General features: G+C 35.7%; 1 protein-coding gene across 1 annotated transcript; it reads left to right on the top strand.

Annotated features, from left to right (window-relative positions):
* Positions 1-6: 6 nt before the first annotated feature.
* Positions 7-22,527, top strand: LOC138325851 (phosphoglucomutase-1-like). The gene is made up of 9 exons (XM_069271806.1): positions 7-318; positions 8,491-8,653; positions 8,981-9,256; positions 10,042-10,232; positions 14,286-14,449; positions 14,904-15,155; positions 17,050-17,233; positions 19,066-19,200; positions 20,027-22,527. The coding sequence occupies exons 1-9, from the start codon at positions 76-78 to the stop codon at positions 20,114-20,116; spliced, it is 1,698 nt and encodes a 565-aa protein (XP_069127907.1). The 5' UTR covers positions 7-75; the 3' UTR covers positions 20,117-22,527.
* The last annotated feature ends 597 nt before the right edge of the window (positions 22,528-23,124 follow it).

Raw genomic sequence — 23,124 nt, 5'->3', positions numbered from 1 at the left:
AGTTACCTCCCTTCATCTCAAGGTCTCTGATGTGACACCATCAAGGTTGTTGCAGACGATTTTCTAGCCAAAAACATGGCTTTAGCTGCAACATCAGTCGCCACTTCGACATTCGAGGGCCAGAAACCAGGGACCAGTGGTCTGCGAAAGAATGTCAAAGTATATCAACAACCCCATTATACTGAAAACTTCGTACAATGTACTTTATCAGGGGGTTTGAGCGAACCAGTCGGAAGTACACTTGTAATCGGAGGAGATGGCCGGTTTTATATGAAGGAGGCAACCGTGACAATTATACAGATGTGCGCAGCTAATGGGGTAATTAAAATAACCTAACTTTGTAACCTGATATTAAAGCGATCACAACAAAAAATCAGACAGTTTTGCATAAAAGAATAAACCAACATAGATCTAGTACAGTAACGCATAACGGTTATATTTACAGTCAGCTGACTAGCCGATTTTCCAGTGCCATATCCTAACGTTACCATCACTGTGGGTACCCGTACACGGGATATTGGTATCGACGAGGCGGTGGCCTGTCAGAGCAAGGGGAAGTTTTGCAATATTTTCACAGTTTTAATGTAATTAATGTATCTGAAACTATTGGTCAGTTCAAGCTAAGTATATATTGCGTCCGTATGCAATCTGTCAACCCGCAGCGTCATATATTTATGGAGGAATAGACAGGAATCCAGGGTCACCTGTAGGGGGGTACCGCAATGAAAACGACTGTGGACTATTGTTCGTGATATTGAATTACAAGATTGTTCCAGGTTATCATTTTAGGGTTGTATAGACGGGTTATGATATGAAAGTTTATGTTTAGGCCAATTTCATATTGTCGTGGCCATGGATGTTTCAACAAGAAGACTGAAAATTTAGCTTTTGTACGGGGGCTTGCTAAACTGGCGTACGGGGACTTGGCTTATGAGATAAAAATGGTGTACGGGGGCTTGGCATAATTAAAATGAGAAACTTCACAATATATTTAAAACAAATAGCGTCTAGTCGTCCAAAAGACAGATGTAAAGTTTTCTTCCGACGTTTATGTCTTCGTAGATCTCATGTAAAGATGTCAATGGAATAGTAGGCCTTCCAGACAAAGATGATGAATGTTGGTTGGTCTATAGATTCTGTATACAAGATCAGTTTGTTTGTTTGCTGGCAATTTTGTTAAATTCTTTAACGGAGGGGATCATTTTGAGGAAGGAATTCCTGTACTTGTATTACACAACCATATAGTGCTGATTTCGATAAGAAATATAACTTCATCTGGTGGGATTCAAGTAATTTTACTTTTGAGTTGTAAACCATGGCTACGAATACATATTTGTCATAGCGTTGTTTTGACATCGCGTTTGTACAAGAAAAACTCCAATCAGGTATTTTCCACAATGCTCCAACACAACGAAGGTGAGTAGTATATTTTAGCACAGTGCAATGTTTGACGGAATGTCTGTGACTGTCAGCAGCTGCAAAACTCATAATTACAGTTTTAAATATTGACGATGTATCATGCCAAAGAACTCTATAATTCGAGAATACAACACGGAACTTCAGTTTAATCCACACTTGTCCAGATGTCACCCTTTACTGATATGGTTCCGTTTCTTACATTTTCCATTTTAATTTAGCATCCTATCCTTATTTGTCAGATTTATTGTTTATCATTTGCTGTTATTTATCTTTATCTGAAGATAATGTTTTAAAGGCCCACTACCTTTCCGAAACGGTTTTTAGCTCACCTGCCCGAAGGGCAAGTGAGCTTATGCTATGGTGCAGCGTCCGTCGTCCGTCTGTCGTCCGTCTGTCCGGCCGTCCGGCTTCAACTTTTCCATTTAAACAACTTCTTCTCCAAAACTTCGAGACCTAGAGTCCTGAACCTTGACTTATAGCATTCTGGGATGAACGGCTACCAAGTTTGTTCAAATGAATGACCTTGACCTTCATTCAAGGTCACAGGGGTCAAATAGATGAAAATCTTTAACAGACTTCTTCTAAATAACTAAGAGGTCTAGAGACCTGAAATTGGGCCTGTGACATGCTGGGATGAAGGGGTACCAAGTTTGTTCAAATGAATGACTTTGACCTTCATTCAAGGTCACAGGGGTCAAATAGGCTGAAATATCTTGTTAAGACTTCTGCCTCATAACCAAGAGGCCTAGAGACCCGATATTTTGCATGTAACAAGCTGGGATGAATGACTACCAAGCATGTCCAAATGAATGACTTTGACTTTCATTCAAGGTCAAAGGGGTCATATAGGCTAAAATCTAACGACTTCATTTTAATAACCAAGAGGCCTAGGAATCTGATATTAGGCCTGTGACATACTGGGATAGAGGGCTACCAAGTTTGTTCAAATAACTGACCTTGACCTTCATTCAAGGTCACAGGGGTCAAAAAGGCTAAAATCTTTAAATGACTTCTTCTTAATACCCAAACAGCCTAGGGACCTGATATTGGGCCTGTGGCATGCTGGGATCAAGGGCTACCAAGTTTGTTCAAATGAATGACCTTGATCTTCATTGAAAGTCACAGGGGTCAAAAAGGAAAAAATCTTTAAAAGACTTCTTCTTAATAACCAAGAGGCCTAGGGACCTGATATTGAGCCTGTGACATGCTGAGATTAAGGGCTACCAAGTATATTCAAATGAATGACCTTGACCTTGATTCAAGGTCACAGGGGTCAAATAGGCTAAAATCTTTAAACGACTTCTCCTTAATAACGAAGAGGGCTAGAGACCTGATATTGAGCATGTGACATGTTGGGATGAAGCGCTACAAAGTTTGTTCAAATGAATGACCTTGACCTTCATTCAAGGTCACAGGGGTCAAAAAGGCTAAAATGTTTAAACGACTTCTTTTTAATAACCAAACAGCCTAGGGACCTGATATTGAGCCTGTGGCATGCTGGGATCAAGGGCTACCAAGTTTGTTCAAATGAATGACCTTGACCTTCATTCAAGGTCACAGGGGTCAAATAGGCTAAAATCTTTAAACGACTTCTCCTTAATAACGAAGAGGGCTAGAGACCTGATATTGAGCATGTGACATGTTGGGATGAAGCGCTACAAAGTTTGTTCAAATGAATGACCTTGAATTTCATTCAAGGTCACAGGGGTCAAAAAGGCTAAAATCTTTAAACGACTTCTTCTTAATAACCAAACAGCCTAGGGACCTGATATTGGGCCTGTGGCATGCTGGGATCAAGGGCTACCAAGTTGTTCAAATGAATTACCTTGATCTTCATTCAAGGTCACAGGGGTCAAATAGGTAAAAATCTTTAAACGACTTCTTTTAATAACCAAGAGGGCTAGAGACCTGATATTAGGCCTGAGGCATGCTGAGATCAAGGGCTATCAAGTTTGTTCAAATGAATGACCTTGATCTTCATTCAAGGTCACAGGGGTCAAATAGGTAAAAATCTTTAAACAACTTCTCCTTAATAACGAAGAGGGCTAGAGACCTGATATTGAGCATGTGACATGTTGGGATGAAGCTCTACAAAGTTTGTTCAAATGAATGACCTTGACTTTCATTCCAGGTCACAGGGGTCAAATAGGCTAAAATCTTTAAACAACTTTTTCTTAATAACCAAACAGCCTAGGGACCTGATATTGGGCCTGTGGCAAGCTGGGATCAAGGGCTACCAAGTTTGTTCAAATGAATGACCTTGACCTTCATTCAAGGTCACAGGGGTCAAATAGGCTAAAATCTTAAAACGACTTCTTTTAATAACCAAGAAGGCTAGGAACCTGATATTAGGCCTGAGCATGCTGGATCAGGCTATCAAGTTTGTTCAAATGAATGACCTTGACTTCATTCAAGGTCAAAGGGGTCATATAGGCTAAAATCTTTAAACGACTTCTTTTTAATAACCAAGAGGCCTAGGAATCTGATATTAGGCCTGTGACATACTGGGATAGAGGGCTACCAAGTTTGTTCAAATGAATGACCTTGACCTTCATTCAAGGTCACAGGGGTCAAAAGGCTAAAATCTTTAAATGACTTCTTCTTAATAACCAAACAAGCCTAGGGACCTGATATTGGGCCTGTGGCATGCTGGGATCAAGGGCTACCAAGTTTGTTCAAATGAATGACCTTGACTTCATTGAAAGTCACAGGGGTCAAAAGGAAAAAATCTTTAAAGACTTCTTCTTAATAACCAAGAGGCCTAGGGACCTGATATTGAGGCCTGTGACATGCTGAGATAAGGGCTTACCAAGTATATTCAAATGAATGACCTTGACCTTGATTCAAGGTCACAGGGGTCAAATAGGCTAAAATCTTTAAACGACTTCTCCTTAATAACGAAGAGGGCTAGAGACCTGATATTGAGCATGTGACATGTTGGGATGAAGCGCTACAAAGTTTGTTCAAATGAATGACCTTGACCTTCATTCAAGGTCACAGGGGTCAAAAAGGCTAAAATGTTTAAACGACTTCTTTTTAATAACCAAACAGCCTAGGGACCTGATATTGAGCCTGTGGCATGCTGGGATCAAGGGCTACCAAGTTTGTTCAAATGAATGACCTTGACCTTCATTCAAGGTCACAGGGGTCAAATAGGCTAAAATCTTTAAACGACTTCTCCTTAATAACGAAGAGGGCTAGAGACCTGATATTGAGCATGTGACATGTTGGGATGAAGCGCTACAAAGTTTGTTCAAATGAATGACCTTGAATTTCATTCAAGGTCACAGGGGTCAAAAAGGCTAAAATCTTTAAACGACTTCTTCTTAATAACCAAACAGCCTAGGGACCTGATATTGGGCCTGTGGCATGCTGGGATCAAGGGCTACCAAGTTGTTCAAATGAATTACCTTGATCTTCATTCAAGGTCACAGGGGTCAAATAGGTAAAAATCTTTAAACGACTTCTTTTAATAACCAAGAGGGCTAGAGACCTGATATTAGGCCTGAGGCATGCTGAGATCAAGGGCTATCAAGTTTGTTCAAATGAATGACCTTGATCTTCATTCAAGGTCACAGGGGTCAAATAGGTAAAAATCTTTAAACAACTTCTCCTTAATAACGAAGAGGGCTAGAGACCTGATATTGAGCATGTGACATGTTGGGATGAAGCTCTACAAAGTTTGTTCAAATGAATGACCTTGACTTTCATTCCAGGTCACAGGGGTCAAATAGGCTAAAATCTTTAAACAACTTTTTCTTAATAACCAAACAGCCTAGGGACCTGATATTGGGCCTGTGGCAAGCTGGGATCAAGGGCTACCAAGTTTGTTCAAATGAATGACCTTGACCTTCATTGAAGGTCACAGGGGTCAAATAGGCTAAAATCTTAAAACGACTTCTTTTAATAACCAAGAAGGCTAGAAACCTGATATTGGGCATGCAACATGCTGGGATGAAGCACTACAAAGTTTGTTCAAATGAATGACCTTGACTTTCATTCAAGGTCACAGGGGTCAAATAGGCTAAAAATTTTAAACGACTTCTTCTTAATACCCAAACAGCCTAGGGACCTGATATTGGGCCTGTGGCATGCTGGGAGCAAGGGCTACCAAGTTTGTTCAAATGAATGACCTTGACCTTCATTCAAGGTCACAGGGGTCAAATAGGTAAAAATCTTTAAACAACATGGGCATGTGACATGTTGGGATGAAGCGCTACAAAGTTTGTTCAAATGAATGACCTTGACTTTCATTCCAGGTCACAGGGGTCAAATATTTTAAAATTTTAAATGACTTCTCCTTAATAACCAAGAGGGCTAGGAACCTGATATTGAGCATGTGACATGTTGTGATGAAGCGCTTCAGAGGTTGTTCAAATGAATGACCTTGACTTTCATTCAAGGTCACAGGGGTCAAATAGGCTAAAATCTTTAAAAGACTTCTTCTTAATACCCAAACAGTCTAGGGACCTGATATTGGGCCTATGGCATGCTGGGATCAAGGGCTACCAAGTTTGTTCAAAAGAATGACCTTGACCTTGATTCAAGGTCACAGGGGTCGAATAGGCTAAAATCTTTAAGCGACTTCTTTTTAATAACCAAGAGGCAAAGAGGCCTCTAATGTGCTTAGGGATGATATAAATTCTTATTTACTTTATTTGTTTAGTATGAACCATTGGGCCCTTGTTGATTTTTAAAATGGGAATGTAAAACAAGATCAATAATTTTGTCGAGTGGCAAAAGTTATTAACTTTACGTTATTAACTTTACGTTAATACTACACTTATTATCGCCTAAACAATTTAATTAAAATAAATAAAATGTTAATTTTCATAACGCGGATCGTCTTATGATTTCCCCCGTCGTCCTAAATACCGCGCGGTAGTTGACTATCACTGCGGCAGATGGTAAAATAGCGAAATGACTCTCCATTGTTATCATATATTACGCAGGAAAATCTTGCATATGTTTGGTGTTGTAACTTTATCTTAGGCCATCGGTTTATATATTTTCTGAGGTAATTAATGTTTTTAAGAAATCTTAATATTTTTCTCCAGAAAGGTAGTGGGCCTTTAATACGTTAATACTTTTGGTTGCCAAGACTTAAAAATTAATTGAAACGAACAGTTTTTGCCTGAATTGATCAAAATCAAAATGATTAATCATTCTACATAGCGTATCGTTTCAATCAGTAATTTGATAATCATATAGAACGCTATATAATGACATCTAGAAAGGAATATTTGGCTTAAAAAGCTGCGTTTCTCAACTCATCAACCAATTCGCCGTACAATCTTCAACCATGCTGCCTTACAATCAACATCCAAGCCCCCGTACACTTGATTTTTAACAACAAGCAAGCCCCCGTACACAACGTGATTTTCACTGATTTATTTCGCAATCTTCATGACCTCAAAATTTGTCATCGGGGCGTGAGTTGCTTTCCTATGTTGTGAATTAGCCATAGAAAATGAATTCCGTTTTCAGAAAAGCATTAAATATTCATATCAGTGATTTATTTGGAACCGCCTTTTTCACTGAGGTACCCCCTGCATGTGACCCTGGATTCCTGTCTATTCCTCAATAACGATATGACGTTGGGGGTTGACAGATCGCATACGGACGCGATATATACTTAGCTTGAACTGACCAATAGTTACAAATACATTAATTACATTAAAACTGTGAAAATATTGCAAAACTTCCCCTTCCTGTGACAGGTCAGCGCCTCGTCGATACCAATATCCCGTGTACGGGTACCCACAGTGACCATATTCGATCTATTAAGCGCCCTTCGCCACTGGGACCTGGAACGGACACAGGAGGGACGCACGGGTCATGGTGCACTCGGCTGCTTAGAATTTAGAAAGTTGAGGGGCAGTTAGGCTAAGGAGACTATTTTTCTTAAGGCCAAAAAACATTTCCAAATCTGACTTTAATTTTTAAATTTTAACTGTAAATCGAACTTTGACCATTAATTTGTAAAGTTTCTTGTGAATACTACTCTCCTTGTCACTTCTTTAACAACTTTTAGAAAGATATATAAAATGATAATTTCTGTAATACAGGCAGTGTACTCCCTTAAGTATTTTGTCCTGCTTGTCCTATGGACCGACTGACCCTAAAATTGACTGGTCCTGCCAAAGTTACAATTCATCCTTGTATCTTATATAATTACAAGCAAAGTAATAGTTTTACTAACAAGATAAATCTGCATATCTGGATAAGTATTGCGTGCTGTCAAAATATTGACTGGAAACCAGAATATAACAATAATTTGTTTTGTACAGTTTGATTTTTGAGCTCACCTGGCCCAAAGGGCTGGTAAGCTTATGTCATGGCGCGGCGTCTGTCCTCCATCTGTCAACATTTCATTTAAATCGCTACTAGTCATAGAGTTCTGCATGGAATAATGAATATATACAAATTTGGCCAGAAACATCCTTTGGGGAACGGGAAAATAGTTTGTATAAATTTTGGTCTGACCCCCCGGGGGCATGAGGGGTGGGGCCAAATTTTGGAACCGATCAGTCAACAAGATGGCTGTCGGTCTGCCATCTTGGATTTTGATAATTGAAGATTTTTACTGTTATTTCTCAGGAAGTACTGAAGGGATTTGTCTCAATTTTCATGTGCAGGTTCCCCTAGAGGTCTAGTTGTGCATATTGCATTTTGACACCGATCGTTGAACAACATGGCCGACAGGCCACTTACTTGGATTTTGATAGTGGAAGTTTGTTACCGCTTTTTCTCAGAAAGTATTAAAAGGATCTTTCTCAAATTTCATGTGTAGTATGAAGTAAAAGTATGAAAAGTAGAGAAAAGATTCTTCTTTCCATTGTCAGATGTAGATTATTCTTTGGTGGGCGCCAAGAACCCTATGAGATCTCTTGTTGTTTCAGTATTGTAATCACAGTAGTGGCCATTTAATTAACTTTTCACAGCATAAGTTACATAATTGCATGTTCAAAATGTATATATGCATTAGACAAATTAAAGAAACCAGAGAAAAAAAGTACCATAACCATTTCTGGAGGTTGACTTGATGCTTCAAGAAAAGTTAATTTTCAGGTAAGAAAGGTGATTGTGGGAGAGAATGGTTTGATGTCGACGCCAGCATTATCTTGTGTGATCAGAAAATATGAGACAGACGGAGGAATCATTCTCACGGCCAGTCACAATCCTGGTGGCCCTGATGCAGATTTCGGCATCAAGTTCAACACCAGTAATGGAGGTTTGTCTGCTACATTAATGGGCAACATTACTAAAATTTCACTTAAAATTTTAACTCCTTTTTATTAAAATCTGATTTATAAGTAAAGGTCTTTTTGTCCTTAATAAAATAAATTTTGTCAGATGAACGTTAAGGCCCCTGGCCTCTTGTCATTTTACTGGAATAACCAGGTGTACAATACAGGCCCTCCGGGCCTATTATATTTGGCAATGGCTTAGACATCAGTACGTCATCACAGAAAAAATGATACAGACAAAAGTTTTTGCTGAATATGTCTTCTGTTGGACATTGTTTTAGATTTACTCAAGCAAACATCTTTTGTTTTAGGTCCAGCTCCAGAAAATGTAACAAATGCTATTTTTGAATTGACAAAGACAATATCCGAATACAAGATCTGTCCTGAACTACAGCCAAATATTTCTGTCATTGGGTCTACTGATTATCAGGTTGAAGGTCGTTCGTTCACAGTCGAGGTTATTGACTCTGTTGCTGATTATGCTACATATATGAAGGAGATCTTTGATTTTAATGCTATCCGTGACTTACTCTCTGGATCAGATGGAAAGCCAGCTTTAAAAATTCTTCTCAATGCCATGCATGGAGGTTTGTATTCATGTTGAAATGTTTTTACAGAACTAATCCATCCTATAAATCTATGTCCTTCAATCTTAGTAGCACATTCCAGCAAAGTTCACATTCCAGCAAAGTTCACATTCCAGCAAAGTTCACATTCCAGCAAAGTTCACATTCCAGCAAAGTTCACATTCCAGCAAAGTTCACATTCCAGCAAAGCTCACATTCCAGCAAAGTTCACATTCCAGCAAAGTTCACATTCCAGCAAAGTTTGCTAGCTTTGGTACATCTGGCACTAGATGTCTTTTTAAAGAATTTCTTAGAAATGATCAATTAATGTCACAGGTCCTATGTGTTGTTCATCATTGATTATTTAAGTACATATTTGGCCAAATAAAATTTTCATCAACCATAAATACATGTACATTCAAAACTTCCAAGCTTTTACAACTTTGAAGAATTTCATGCAAGGCAATGAATCCAATGAAAAGGAATGATGGTATTATGTCTCTTATTCCAGTGTAGGGAGACATGACATATTGTTCTTCTGCTTCCACTTCCTCACTCTAGCAATATTAGATGTATAGAACAGCGAGACACTTTTGAAGCGTTATGTCTAACCTATTCACATGATGTAAAATTTGGCCTATACAGTAATTTCTTGTCACATTTATTTCTATTTTAAGGAAAGGTAATTAACAGGAAAGAATATCTGCATTTTGTCACTAGGTAATGAGTGAAAACATGTTTTTATTTAAAAGAACAAATTTTCATTTTTTATTTCTGTTTAAGCCATGCTGTTGCATTTATTTCAGTGATGGGCCCCTATGTTACTGAGATTGTGTGTGGAGAACTTGGAGCCCCATCAGACAGTGCAGTGAATTGTGTGCCCTTGACTGATTTTGGAGGTCATCATCCTGACCCTAACTTGACCTATGCTGCTGACCTTGTGACATCACTTAAGGAAGGTCAGCAAGGCTTTGGAGCTGCTTTTGATGGTGATGGGGTTAGTATCAGTCATTTTAAAACATGAAACAAGACAATTTGGCTGTAAGCTGGGAATTACTAAGTCATATTAGTACATGTATAGGATTTTAGTCTTTTATGTTGGTTCAAGGTCAAAGTATAGATCACAGTGACCTACTACTATTGGTTTAGAACACACATCTAGATAAACCCATTTCCACAGCGCACTAATTACACACCAACATTTACCCTAGATAAAAAAGTAGGTCACAGTGATGTCCTCATGGTAATGAACAAATAATCCTGATAAATATCATCTGCCAATTAAAGGACAGAATAATGGAGATGCACAATCTGAAATAAAAGTGCAGCTCTCCCTTACAATGTATGGGGACCAATGCAGTGTTGAAAACTTTTAGAATTGATTGGATGTTCATAATAATTGCCCCATTCTCATAGTGGTTGTTTTTTAAGTACACTGAAACCTCATTAATTCAAAGACTGTAGTTATTCAAGTGAATAAGATTCCTTATATTTACAAGATATTATTGACCAACTTCACATTCTAAATAAAAATAAACCAGCTGGTCCAGATGGTATTTTACCAGTTATTATTAAAAATATCTCGCCATCTTTAGTATATCCACTTAAATTATTATTTAATAAAACATTACATATTGGAGAAATACCAGATATTTTAAAAGTTGCTAATGTTACTGCAATTTATAAAAGAAAAGGCGAAACCAGTGACCTTAATAATTATCGACCCATAGCGGTCACTTCTGTCTTTATTAAAATTTTAGAAAAAATTATTTTTAAATACATGTTTAATTATATTTCAAGTAATAATATGTTAAGTGAACATCAGTCAGGTTTTCGACCCACTGACTCTACAGTTAATCAGTTAACTGATATATATAATACTATAAGTAGTATGTTAGATCAAGGTAAAGATTTGCACTTTGTTTTCTGTGATATAAGTAAAGCTTTTGATCGCGTATGGCATTTAGGTCTTTTACATAAATTAAAATCTTATGGTATTAAAGGTAAATTATATAATTGGTTCAATGCTTACCTATCTGACAGAAAACAAAGGGTAATATTTGAAGGGTATCAATCCAGCACTAAACCTATTTCGGCAGGAGTCCCTCAAGGATCTGTCCTTGGTCCATTTTTGTTTTTACACTTTATTAATGATATTACTAATGATATTAACAGTAATATAAAATTATTTGCAGATGACACTTCTCTTTATGTAATAATACAAAATAATAATGATCTGGAAACACCATCTTCACTGCTTAATAATGACTTAGCCTCTATCTCGGAATGGGCACTTAAATGGCAAATTCTCTTCAACCCTAATAAAACAATAGCTATGAACCTCAGTCGAAGACAAAACATTGATTATCCACATCTTTTATTTAATGATAATATAATAGCACAAAATGAATTTCATAACCACCTAGGGCTTACCTTCAATAGTAAAGGAACATGGTCAGACCATATTTCTAATATATATCAAAAAGCTAACGCTAGATTAAGTTTACTTTGTGTATTGAAAATTTAGTTGATAGAAAAACTTTGAAAACTTTATATACTTCCTACATAAGACCAATATTAGAATATGCTGATGTAGTCTGGGACAATTGTACACAAGCTGAAGATGATCTTCTTGAATCCATTCAACTGGAAGCTATGAGATTAATAACAGGACTTAGAAGAGGTACATCTCACTATATTTTATATAACGAAACACAACTAGAACCATTAAGTAAAAGAAGACAGGATCACAAACTTATACTAATGTTTAAAATTATTAATAATTATACTCCAATGTATCTTTAAAATATTATACAACCATATTTAAATCTAAACAATGTATACAATTTTAGAAATAACAGAGTATTTAATATTCCACAGTCAAGAACTAATAGCTATAAGAAAAGTTTTTTTCTGTCAACCATGGATATGTGGAACTCACTTGACAGTTCCATTAGAGACTCTGTTTCAATTTCATCTTTTAAATGTAAATTGAAAATTGTTCATGATATGATAATTTCAGAAGTCTTCATGGATTCCTCTCCAAGACAACTTAACATAATCCTTTGCCAACTTAGAAATTTTAAAAGTGACCTTAATTTTGATAAACATTCTGATCACCTGATTGATAACTCATCCTGTGTATGTGGTGCTCCCAGTGAAGATTTAGTTCATTTTTTCTTTCAATGTCCATTGTATAATGATTCAAGGCACCACATTTTATCCATCTACAATTTATTAGGTTATGTAAATCTACAATGCCTACTGTGTGGCATCCGTAATGTACATGTACCTGATCAAATAAATACACTTATTCTTTCTCATGTAAATTTATATATTAAATCCTCAAAACGTTTTTCTATGTACAAATAATTTGAAGTATATGCAATACTAAGTAGTAGTAATTCAGTTACTTACATTCACTGACTATGATATTATAGCAATTAAGTCGTATTATACTATAATAAATTTATATAACATTCTAGTATGAATGGAAAGGAATGAATGAGCGTGAATGAGTAGTTCTATATAAAAAAAATATTGAAACGTATATTTCTTCATTTAAGACTTGTTGGAAATGTGTTTTGCATTCACTCTATTAATTACATGTATCAACTTCGTTTGCTTGCTAAGATTTTTTTTTTTTGAGTAGAAATCATCCTTTTAATTTTAATGCATAGTCCATTTAATTACACGATGAATATAAATCCCTTTTTCCTGAGTTCAATACCAAACACGTAATGCCATGTTTTTGTAATAGAGTGAAACATACCATATTTCTTTCAAGCCTAACCGGAAGTAACAGAAGAAGACTAAGGCCAAACAAAATTAATTTCTTGTTTCTCAGGCCCGCCCGCATCCAATATGAACCCCCCGCACCACTCACTTTTTATTGAAATCAAAAAAATAAAAACGTCCGCGCCGAAAAATAAATTCCGGAAAAAAATCCGACGTTGGTTCCCGCATTATCCGGAACTTGACCGATCCGTGTTTTAGAATCTCCCAAATCAGATCATTGAAACGTTTGTTTATCCTTTAGAAGCTTGTGATTGCACATGGTACACGGCAGCAATAATGATTTCGCTTCAAATATCTTTTTCTGGGAGTGTTCTTTTACCCTGGACAATCATTTCGAATTATAGTGATACTTGTTCGTTTGGCGAACTCTACAAAGGTCTGTGCGATGGATCGCTTGGTCCCGACGACTGGTCATTTCCGCCAAAATTCGCGGATCATCATGTGTCGGCCGCTATCGGCAAACGGAAAACTGACGTTTTTGACAAAGTTATGATGTCTTACCGGTGACAATAGTGCACCGGAGACTTCAAATGAAAAGATAATTGATGAGAAAGTGAAGCAGGCCTTCGAGCTACAGGACCCGGATGTGATTCTAGACCTACGAGAACATAATGAAGGTCAGCCAACCAAATACTCTGTGTTTTTTGATCACGCTAAAACATATATTGAAAATGTAGTGGAGACAGCTGTTGATGACAGGAGGCATGATACAATACAACATCTGGCTACAGCAATGTCTGTCAGAGACCTTCTGAACCAAGTGAAGGGTACTTGTCCAGAAGGCTGTTTGGCTCTGACACAGACCTTGTAGCCAATATCCAATATGTAAAATCTGTGACACCAGAGACAAACAAGCTCTTAAAAGAAAGAGAAATGTGTGGGAGGAACCTAACCGGAAGTAACAGAAGAAGACTAATATAGGCAATATGCCTGTTGTCTTATTCTTTTGACAATATAATGTATATGTATACTCTGTATTTATGTATATTTGTATTGTTAATAAAATATTTCTGAAATGAAAAAAGAAAAATAAGTTTCCTTCAATATGAAATTAATTAGAACCTATAAAATACTGTTGAGTTAAATATGGTATTCAAGTTTCAGTACACGACATTAGATAACGTCAAAGAATTAACAGGAAATGATCTTGGCACTGGCAGAAATGCCAACAACAATAATGATAAATTGAAAAACAGAAATAGAATTATTTTAATGATCTACATTCCATTGTTAATGTTTATTTACTTTCTAGGACAGGAACATGATCCTTGGGAAGGGAGCTTTCTTTGTGACCCCATCAGATTCTCTAGCAGTCCTGGCCAACAACCTACAGTGTATTCCATACTTCAGGAATGACAGCAGTGGGACTAAGAAAGGATTTGCCCGCAGTATGCCCACCAGTGGGGCAGTAGATAGGTCAGTCAGATGATATATAAGATTGACCACTGGTTAGGCCCTATTTCCAAGAGTAATTAAGCTAACCTTGATACCTGATGTTGGTTTGGATCAGGTACAGACATCTGTCAGACATCAGTGTCCGATTCTTATCAAGACACTGGCACCCCCCAAATAATTGATACATTGTCAAATTCTGATGAGATGTGTTATTGATGTCCTATAGTATAAATTTCTACTGGTCTACAAATCTACTATTACATATTCAAGGGATCATACTGGCTGACATGTGTCTTTTTCAGATAAATTCATTGTGAAATCTGAAGCGGCCATATACAGAGAAAATTTCCTTAATCATAGAGGTCATTTTGAAAAGCTGGGGCCAAAGGGCCTTTGGCCCATTTAAAATGATCCATGCATATTTATGTCATAGCTGTATGAAAAAGTAGAATGATAGAAATGCAAAATTCCACAGGGTAGCCCAGAAGAAAGGCGTAGAATGCTTTGAGGTGCCTACTGGCTGGAAGTTCTTTGGTAACCTTATGGACGCAGGTCGTCTTACACTGTGTGGAGAGGAAAGTTTTGGAACGGGATCTGATCATATCCGAGAAAAGGATGGTTTATGGGCAGTGCTGGCCTGGCTGTCTATCCTAGCCGAGAAAAGATGTAGCGTTGAGGATATTCTCATGGGCCACTGGAATGAGTATGGACGGAACTTCTATACAAGGTTTGTTTGGGGAGTACGAAGATCTTCTGTAATCCTTACCTTGTAGACAGAATAGATTGCCAAATTTTCAAGTTGATCTATCACTTAATCAAGACACACATAAAACAAACATGGTCACATGATATAGAATTCAAAATTATATGGAATTCAAAATACAGTAAAACCCCTCTAACTAGAACCCAGATTCCTCGAATACCCCCTATTCGTCGAACTGGTCGTACGGTCCCGACCGTCTCCCTATATAATCTATGTAACAAAACCCCGGATAGCTCGAACAGCTATTCGTCGAATACCCCTTATTCCTCGAACACAATTATGTCCCTATTTCATCAAGTACATAGTATTTACCCATGTATTCGTCGAACAGGTGTTCAGCCCTTGAGATTTTTTTACTCGTGTCACACCTAACTGCACTGACTGACATGGATAATTGCTCAAGATCTTGTGTTTATACAGTTAGCGTGTCAAGCCTTTAGGTAATTAAGAGATTAACGGTGTCATTATTACCTACCTACACGATCGCAAGTGGTTGTTTGATGCTAACTTTATTTGAATATTTCAGAAAAGGCATTAAGTTATTGATGTTTCTTTCGTAATAATCTTCGCTGTAAATACGAAAATACGGAAGTGGTTGATCCGTGTTAATAGAAAGTATGCATTGTGAAATGACAAAAGAGGCGGAAGATATTGCTGACGTCCGCCTAATTATAAAAGTTTTTTGTTTTAAATTTCTTTGTTGGTTTCATTTGACAGGCTAACACAATGTTATTTATCGAAAGATGTAAACAATATCACACAATATATGCAAAGTACATTTTATCAGTGCGTTCCGTATCTCGTAAATTGTATTTTGTAACTTTACTCATAAACACATGTAACCCAACGTTACGCTTTTACTAAATAGACATTTATAGATATCATTTCTTATGTCTGTAAATATGCTGGTTAATAACTTTATTGTGAGTATATATTTTGTAAATGTTTTAAATGATTTATGATAATTAAATAATAGAAAATGTACTCCTTGTTGACCAATATGGATTGTACATTGATCTAGATGACAATCGCTTACTCTGCTGTGAATGATTTAGGGCTTTCTCGTTAGCCTTTTCAAACGCTAAATTTATGTTATACATTTTTTTGCAACTTGATATTGCTATCAATAAAACACTTAAATAAAGAAATCCAAAATGTTGAAAGATAGGGTAATTAAAATGTCATTGTCGTGCATTGTTTGTCATAGTTTGAGACCGTACATTTTGATTGTTGATCGTGACCAACCTCGGATGAGTCAAATACCCCGTATTCCTCGAACTATTGACCTGGTCCCCTGCTGTTCGAGTTATAGGGGTTTTACTGTAGAAGATACAAGAGGGCAAAAGAAACAAATATGTTGATAAAGCTTAGCGCAATAAACCCTTTGGGCAAGCGTAGGCAGAAGGTGGAATCTATAGCAATGTATGTCATTATAGAGACACAAGATTTAACAGCAAAAATATTATTTTTAGTCCAAAATTTAATCTGATGTACATTAAACATTAAAATTTATTTTACATCTGTTGTCCTTTTAATAGCATGTACATGTAATATGCTGTTGCCCTCAAACTATCTTCATGCAAATTGATATGCATATCACTGTGGGACTGCTGAATGGATACCTCTCATTTGACAACTCCCCAATTTATTGAGAGGATATTTTCACAAGAAAGTTAAATTATGTTCTTTCTATTTTATAAAAAAGTATTACAACTAATTCTACATCTTGTATTTTTTAAATGAGTGCACTGATCACTAAATTTTCTGTATTTTAGGACCTTGACAATTTGGGGATAACAAAAATTCAATGAAATTACATTACCTGTAAGATAATGCTGTAAGTGGTTTTTATTTTAAGGTATGACTATGAGAACTGTGAGTCTGGTCCTGCTAAAAAGATGATGGACAATCTGAACACACTGATAGACGAGAACACCCTAGTCGGGGAAACCCACAATGTAGGGGGCAAAACCTACAAAGTGGCTACGATGGACAACTTCAGCTACACAGATCCTATTGATGCTAGTATCAGCAAAAACCAGGTAGGTGTCGGGGATCAGGATTCAGCTCGGTTTCATTCCATAATCATATTCTGTCTTTGTGTATTACAGAGTTTGCTCCCTTGAGGGTAGGTATCCATTTTGACGTCATTATTTTGTGTCAGAATGCAATTCACATTGGTTTCCCCGAAAAGTATCACAATACATTCACAAACAAATGACGTCATAAGCAATACCTACCAGCAAGGGCAGATAACTTTGTAAAATGCAAATACAGAATGATAAACACTATCCCCAAATTGAATTTTCATCCTTTCCTCCAATTGCCAGAATAAAAATCCCAACTGCTTGTAATTTAGTTGAATTTTGTCGACTTCATAACAATATCACCTGTGGTACTTATTTGATAAAAGTTCATAACTAACATATGTTTGAAGATTTAGAGATTTGATTTGGCCCCAATTTCCCATGGCTATACTATCTTCATCCTTTTGATATGTCCAAGACATGTCCATGTTTTACGGCACATGAAGCTAATGGAGATACATTAGGAGTGTCACAGTTAACCGAAAATTTAACCTAAAAATTCAACCGTACGGTTCGTTTCGGTACAATAATTCTTAGTTTCGGTTCGGTTCATTAAAAAAAATAACTGTCCTATAATACCTGTTATATATATGTTTAAACTGTTTTGCAGATTATTTCATTGAAAATACGGCGAAGTTGTTTGTCAGAATCCCGAGAAATACACCTGTTGACCGACATATATGTGTAACACGTTTGCAAGTTCAGTCATTCAGAAGATCGTTTTTTGCTGTCTGCGGACATTTTTTTGCACACACATAATATCTAAATGATGTATTTCACTTATTGTTTGATATTTTATAATTGATGATTTTTTTATTAAATTTTTTCGATAACAATCCGCAGAATATCGGCTGCTAAATCAAGCCGCCATTGTGTTGCCGATTGTAAATAATCCCGTTTCCGTCGGCCAATATTCCGTGAATTAAACCATTTTAGGATTGAACATGCACCTGGTACGTAATAATGTTTATCTCTATTATAATTCCAATGCATAATACTTTTTAAACACTTTTTCTGAGATAATACCGATGTATTGATTTGCGGTAAAACTTACGATTTTCAAATGTCATTCATCACATAATAATGCGTCATTAAGGATACGAGAAAAGTTTTAGTGACGAAATAATGTATCATAAAGGATACGAGGACATATATCTCTCTGACTGATTAATGTGTCAATAATACTGAAAGAGTTAAAAAGATAAGAAAATGTTCAATTATGTTTTTTAAAGATGTTCCACTGCTGACAGATCATAAATGATACTCAATATTTGAACAAAAATTGGTATTTAATCGTGTTATATGTCTAATTAAGACACAAAATGGTATAAAATTATTAATGAATTTCTTTGCTGCATGCACTTTTAGAACTTTAATCTATATAGGATATAGTGCTGTGGATTATTTTTCAGGACGCAATTAATTATATGTTTTTAATTAGAAGTAAAATTTTGATATAGAAAAAAAACGTTTGTTGAAGTGATATACCATCTTTAAATCTACAGCAAAACTTGTTTTTGATAGAAAATAGACTTCAATTAAGATTTGTCTGAACCGAACCGAAAAACCGAAAACCGATCAAAAAAAGTTGAAACCGAACGGAGCTGAAAAAACATGAACCATGACATCCCTAAGATACATGTAGTATGGTCATGCCTTGGGGCCAAAAATGAAATGTTTTCATTTCGTTTATTTCCAAACAATTTATTATTTATATATGAATGGTATCATTGAAATACAATGTACTTACACCCAATGTTTATGGTGTGGTGATTTGAAACTTTCAGGGGGTGAGAATTATATTCTCTGACAACTCGCGCATCATATTCCGTCTGAGTGGTACTGGAAGTAGCGGTGCAACCATCAGAATGTACATAGAGGGATATGAATCAGATCCTGCAACTTTCTCTCAGGATCCACAGGTTTGTAGCCTTTACTTTGACTAACTCAATCAAGAACAGATTAGATTTTAGCTCATCAACATCTTCAACATTCAATAGGTTACTATCACTGTCACTGGAATATGTCGTAGCAAAACTGAAGGCAGTCCAGGAGAAAGGAGTTCTGCAGAAAGCACAGCCCAACTTCAACTTAAATCCACACATTGTACTGTTACTTGATTCCTTTAATGTACATTAAGGGACCAAACTACCTTCTCATCCCTTCGGTTTTGCTATGACATATTTCAGGAGTGGATATTACAACAGTGATAGTAACCCCTGTAGTATCAAGTATGCTTCAGATGTAATGTACCAAGTTAAGGTTATACTGTTCATTGGTGTAAGGCCTTTTTAGCTAGATGGTTGTTCTAGACAGGTATATTGTGTTGAAAGTGTCAAAATCCATCAATACTTGCAAGAATTACAGGACTTTAAACTCATCAAAACAGATAATTTCTTGGTTATCGCTCAATAACTTTTGTATTTATTTTCTGATTTCAACCAAATTATGTATATTGCTTTATATCAATGACATCTCAGATGGGTTTGATACTGGAGAAAATCTATCAATTTTTGCAAGAGCTATGGGACTTGATAACTTCCCTTAGTTATTAACAGTATTTTCAACTGTTAATAACTATTTTTTGTGATGTAGGCGACACATCCACTTCCGTGGAATTCTTGTACTCTATAGGAACAGATCCAAATCATGTCATATTATAATTGTGGATAGTTTAACATCATATTTAGAACATTTGCTAGACTGGGCAATGGAGAATCTTACGCATTCTTATTGTTTTTGTTTCAGATTGTGCTAAAACCTTTGATAGAAATTGCATTACAAATCTCACAGTTGAAGCAGTTGACAGGACGTACAGAACCTACAGTCATCACGTAAAACTCATCAATTTAAAAAACAACATTATATACAATGAAGTTACCTTGTTCACCCCTAAATACACATTGAACTTTCCTATTTCCAAGGTTGGAACAGTTCTTTATCAAATATTAGGGTAAATGAGTTAAACTGTAATCTCTGCTTTCATTGAGTAATTTTTCCATAAAATGCTTTCTTTAGTATTAGATTGGTTAAAATTAAGTAGACTGTAATACGCATTTAGGTTTAAAAATTATCACAGATGAAAAAATATCATTTTAACAAAATAGATAGCAAAAAAATATGTCTAAAAGGATCCAGTGTTATATGGAAAACAACCATTGATATTACTTTCTTGACCCACATTAAAAAGGTATATGTATAAGATATACTGCAGATGTAGACATCAGAACATTTTCACACCTTTATGTATATTTGAACTCTTCAGAGGGTAATAAAAATATAAATTTGTTTTAGATTTTTGGCACTGTCTATCTGTTTTCATTCTTACAGCTACCAAATTGTACATTTATAGTATTGCCATATATGCAGGTAAGAGGGGATTGCTTGCTGGAGGGAGTGCCAGGCATAATTATCTTATTTTCAACTTAATTATGATACAAATTCCATCAAGTCAATATTAGACATATCCCAAGACAAGCTTTTATAAATTATGAATGAAATAAAAACTCAATGCCAAATTATTGCTGCCTATCTTCCCAGGGTGAATTACTTTGTACATATCAATGCTATATGACTACTCTATTGATATTTAATATATTTATTGTATACCTTTAGATAAGCTTTATGACTCTATTATTGCTTAACAATATCCAGCTATATTAATATAATTGAAATTTGTTAAATGTATTTAAGACTGTGTTCCCTTTTGTTTTTTGGGAGAAGTTGATCTGAAATTGGATGAAATCAATGGTAGATAAACTGAATATCCCATTTTCCTCCCAAATTGTCGCAATCATAAAGTAAGATAACCATGATAATATTAATTACTTTATCCAAAACCGGAGAATTAATGTTATTGTTTATATGTTCTGTTGTTATAGCGATGACTGTTATGTTTGTTTACCAGAATTGTAACATTCATTTCTTCCTGGTAAGATGTGTTCAAATACTGGTGTGATAGTTGGTGCAAAATTATATCTTTAAGTGCTAATAAATAATATATATTGGTGCAAAATCATATCCAAAAGTGTTATATCCATATGTATAATATAGTGAAGTTTGGCACAAAACCTTTGTCTAATAGTGCTATACATGTATAAACTGAAGCTTGATCAATGATGGCTGATGCTTGAAAGCTTTATGCTTACAACTTCACAGATATTTGAGATAGTAAAATAAAGACTGAACTACTAACACTTGTAGTACGTATATACATATAATATATAACAGTAGTGAATTTTTCACATTTATAGCCATTTTCATGTTCTCCTCTTTTGATCCTCAATGCTCAATGAATTCGTGAAGTTTATGTTTTAAGCCACAGGCATTGAAATGTGTGTTATAAAATACTTCAGGTTAAACTATGTGAACTGACATTCATCCTTCACTTCTTAGATTGTTATTGTGTACAGAGTTGGAGCTCATTATCAGTTATCTGATCATCAGAATAAAATGTATTTTATCCAAGTCAAAACCATTTGAAAAAAAAAACGAAAAAAAATGTATAATAAATATACATGTATATAAAAATTAAAAAATACTTCTAAATGTATTGTATTTTTATACGTTGTATTTTTCATCATTTTCAATGACTGATCCCTCTGTTATCTAGTGAATTCCTCCATGTTTTAAACATGTGTATGCCACTATAGTGTAACTTTATGTATCGAGAGTGACAATGACTATACCATACCGATAAAAAAAAGTTTCCAACACAGTTTGATTTGAAATCTTTCAAGGTGAAGTTTGTTATGTGATAAAATGTTTGTTATACTCATGTTTATTTGATACGAAACCTCATTGAATATTTTTATTTGTGTTTGCCAAAATGCCAAAAAATATGTATAAGACCCAATCATTTTGTTTATAAAAATCATATTCAATTGCCACCATGATCTAATAAATCTGCCGATTTTGCCTTTGATTTATGATGTAATTCCTGCACCACTTAGTTTTTATTTGTTGATTGAACTTCACTGCAATACCCTTGTTAGTTCATCAAAATTATTACGTCGCTGGTTTTGTAACGTATTACTCTAAGTTTAAAAAAACAAAGGTTGTTTGACTTGAAATAACCATTTTACTATAAATTTCAGAAAACTGATGACAATTTATTTTCGTTACTGTTATCTTTTTGTTGCATGTTCTCTCCCAGAAAATGTTAGCTATATTTGCAGCGAGATAAGAGAGTTGTCTCTCTTGGCATACATTTTAGAGTAAGCAATAAAAGGAATGAAAACATTTATCTACTTACGTCTTGTTGTATTAAAATTTTTTACTTCAAATTGCTGATGAAACCTGTATATTCATAATAAGTTGATAGTATGCCACTAAGTTTACTACGTGACTGAAGCTTACAGTGTGTATATCTGTCTGTGTCCAACTGTCAAATGTACGTTTGTCTGTGTCCAACTGGCAAGTGTACGTTTGTCTGTGTCCAACTGTGTCTGTACAAATTCGACTGCATGTTTGCATGTAAAGTTGATTGTGTTTGTGTAAAGTTGACAGTATGGACGTGCAAAGTGTGGACGTGTAAAATTGACAGTGTTATGCATAGTTAACAGTGTGTGTGTGTATGTAAAGTTGACAGTGTGTATGTGTTAAGTTGACAGTGTGTGCTTGTTAAGTTGATAGTGTGTATAAAGTTGAAAGTGTGCGTGTTAAGTTGATAGTGTGTGAAACGTTGACTGTGTATGTAATGTTGACAGTGTGTGTGTGTTAAGTTGACAGTGTGGATGTGTTAAGTTGACAGTGTGTGCTTGTTAAGTTGATAGTGTGTGTAATGTTGACAGTGTGTGTGTGTGTGTTAAGTTGAAAGTGTGTGCATATGAAGTTGACAGTGTGTG

This window comes from Argopecten irradians, chromosome 6 (genome assembly GCF_041381155.1).
Source record: "Argopecten irradians isolate NY chromosome 6, Ai_NY, whole genome shotgun sequence".
NCBI classification, from domain to species: Eukaryota; Metazoa; Mollusca; class Bivalvia; order Pectinida; family Pectinidae; genus Argopecten; species Argopecten irradians.
Note: the sequence above shows the minus strand (reverse complement) of the source record. Positions and strands in the feature narration are given on the sequence as shown.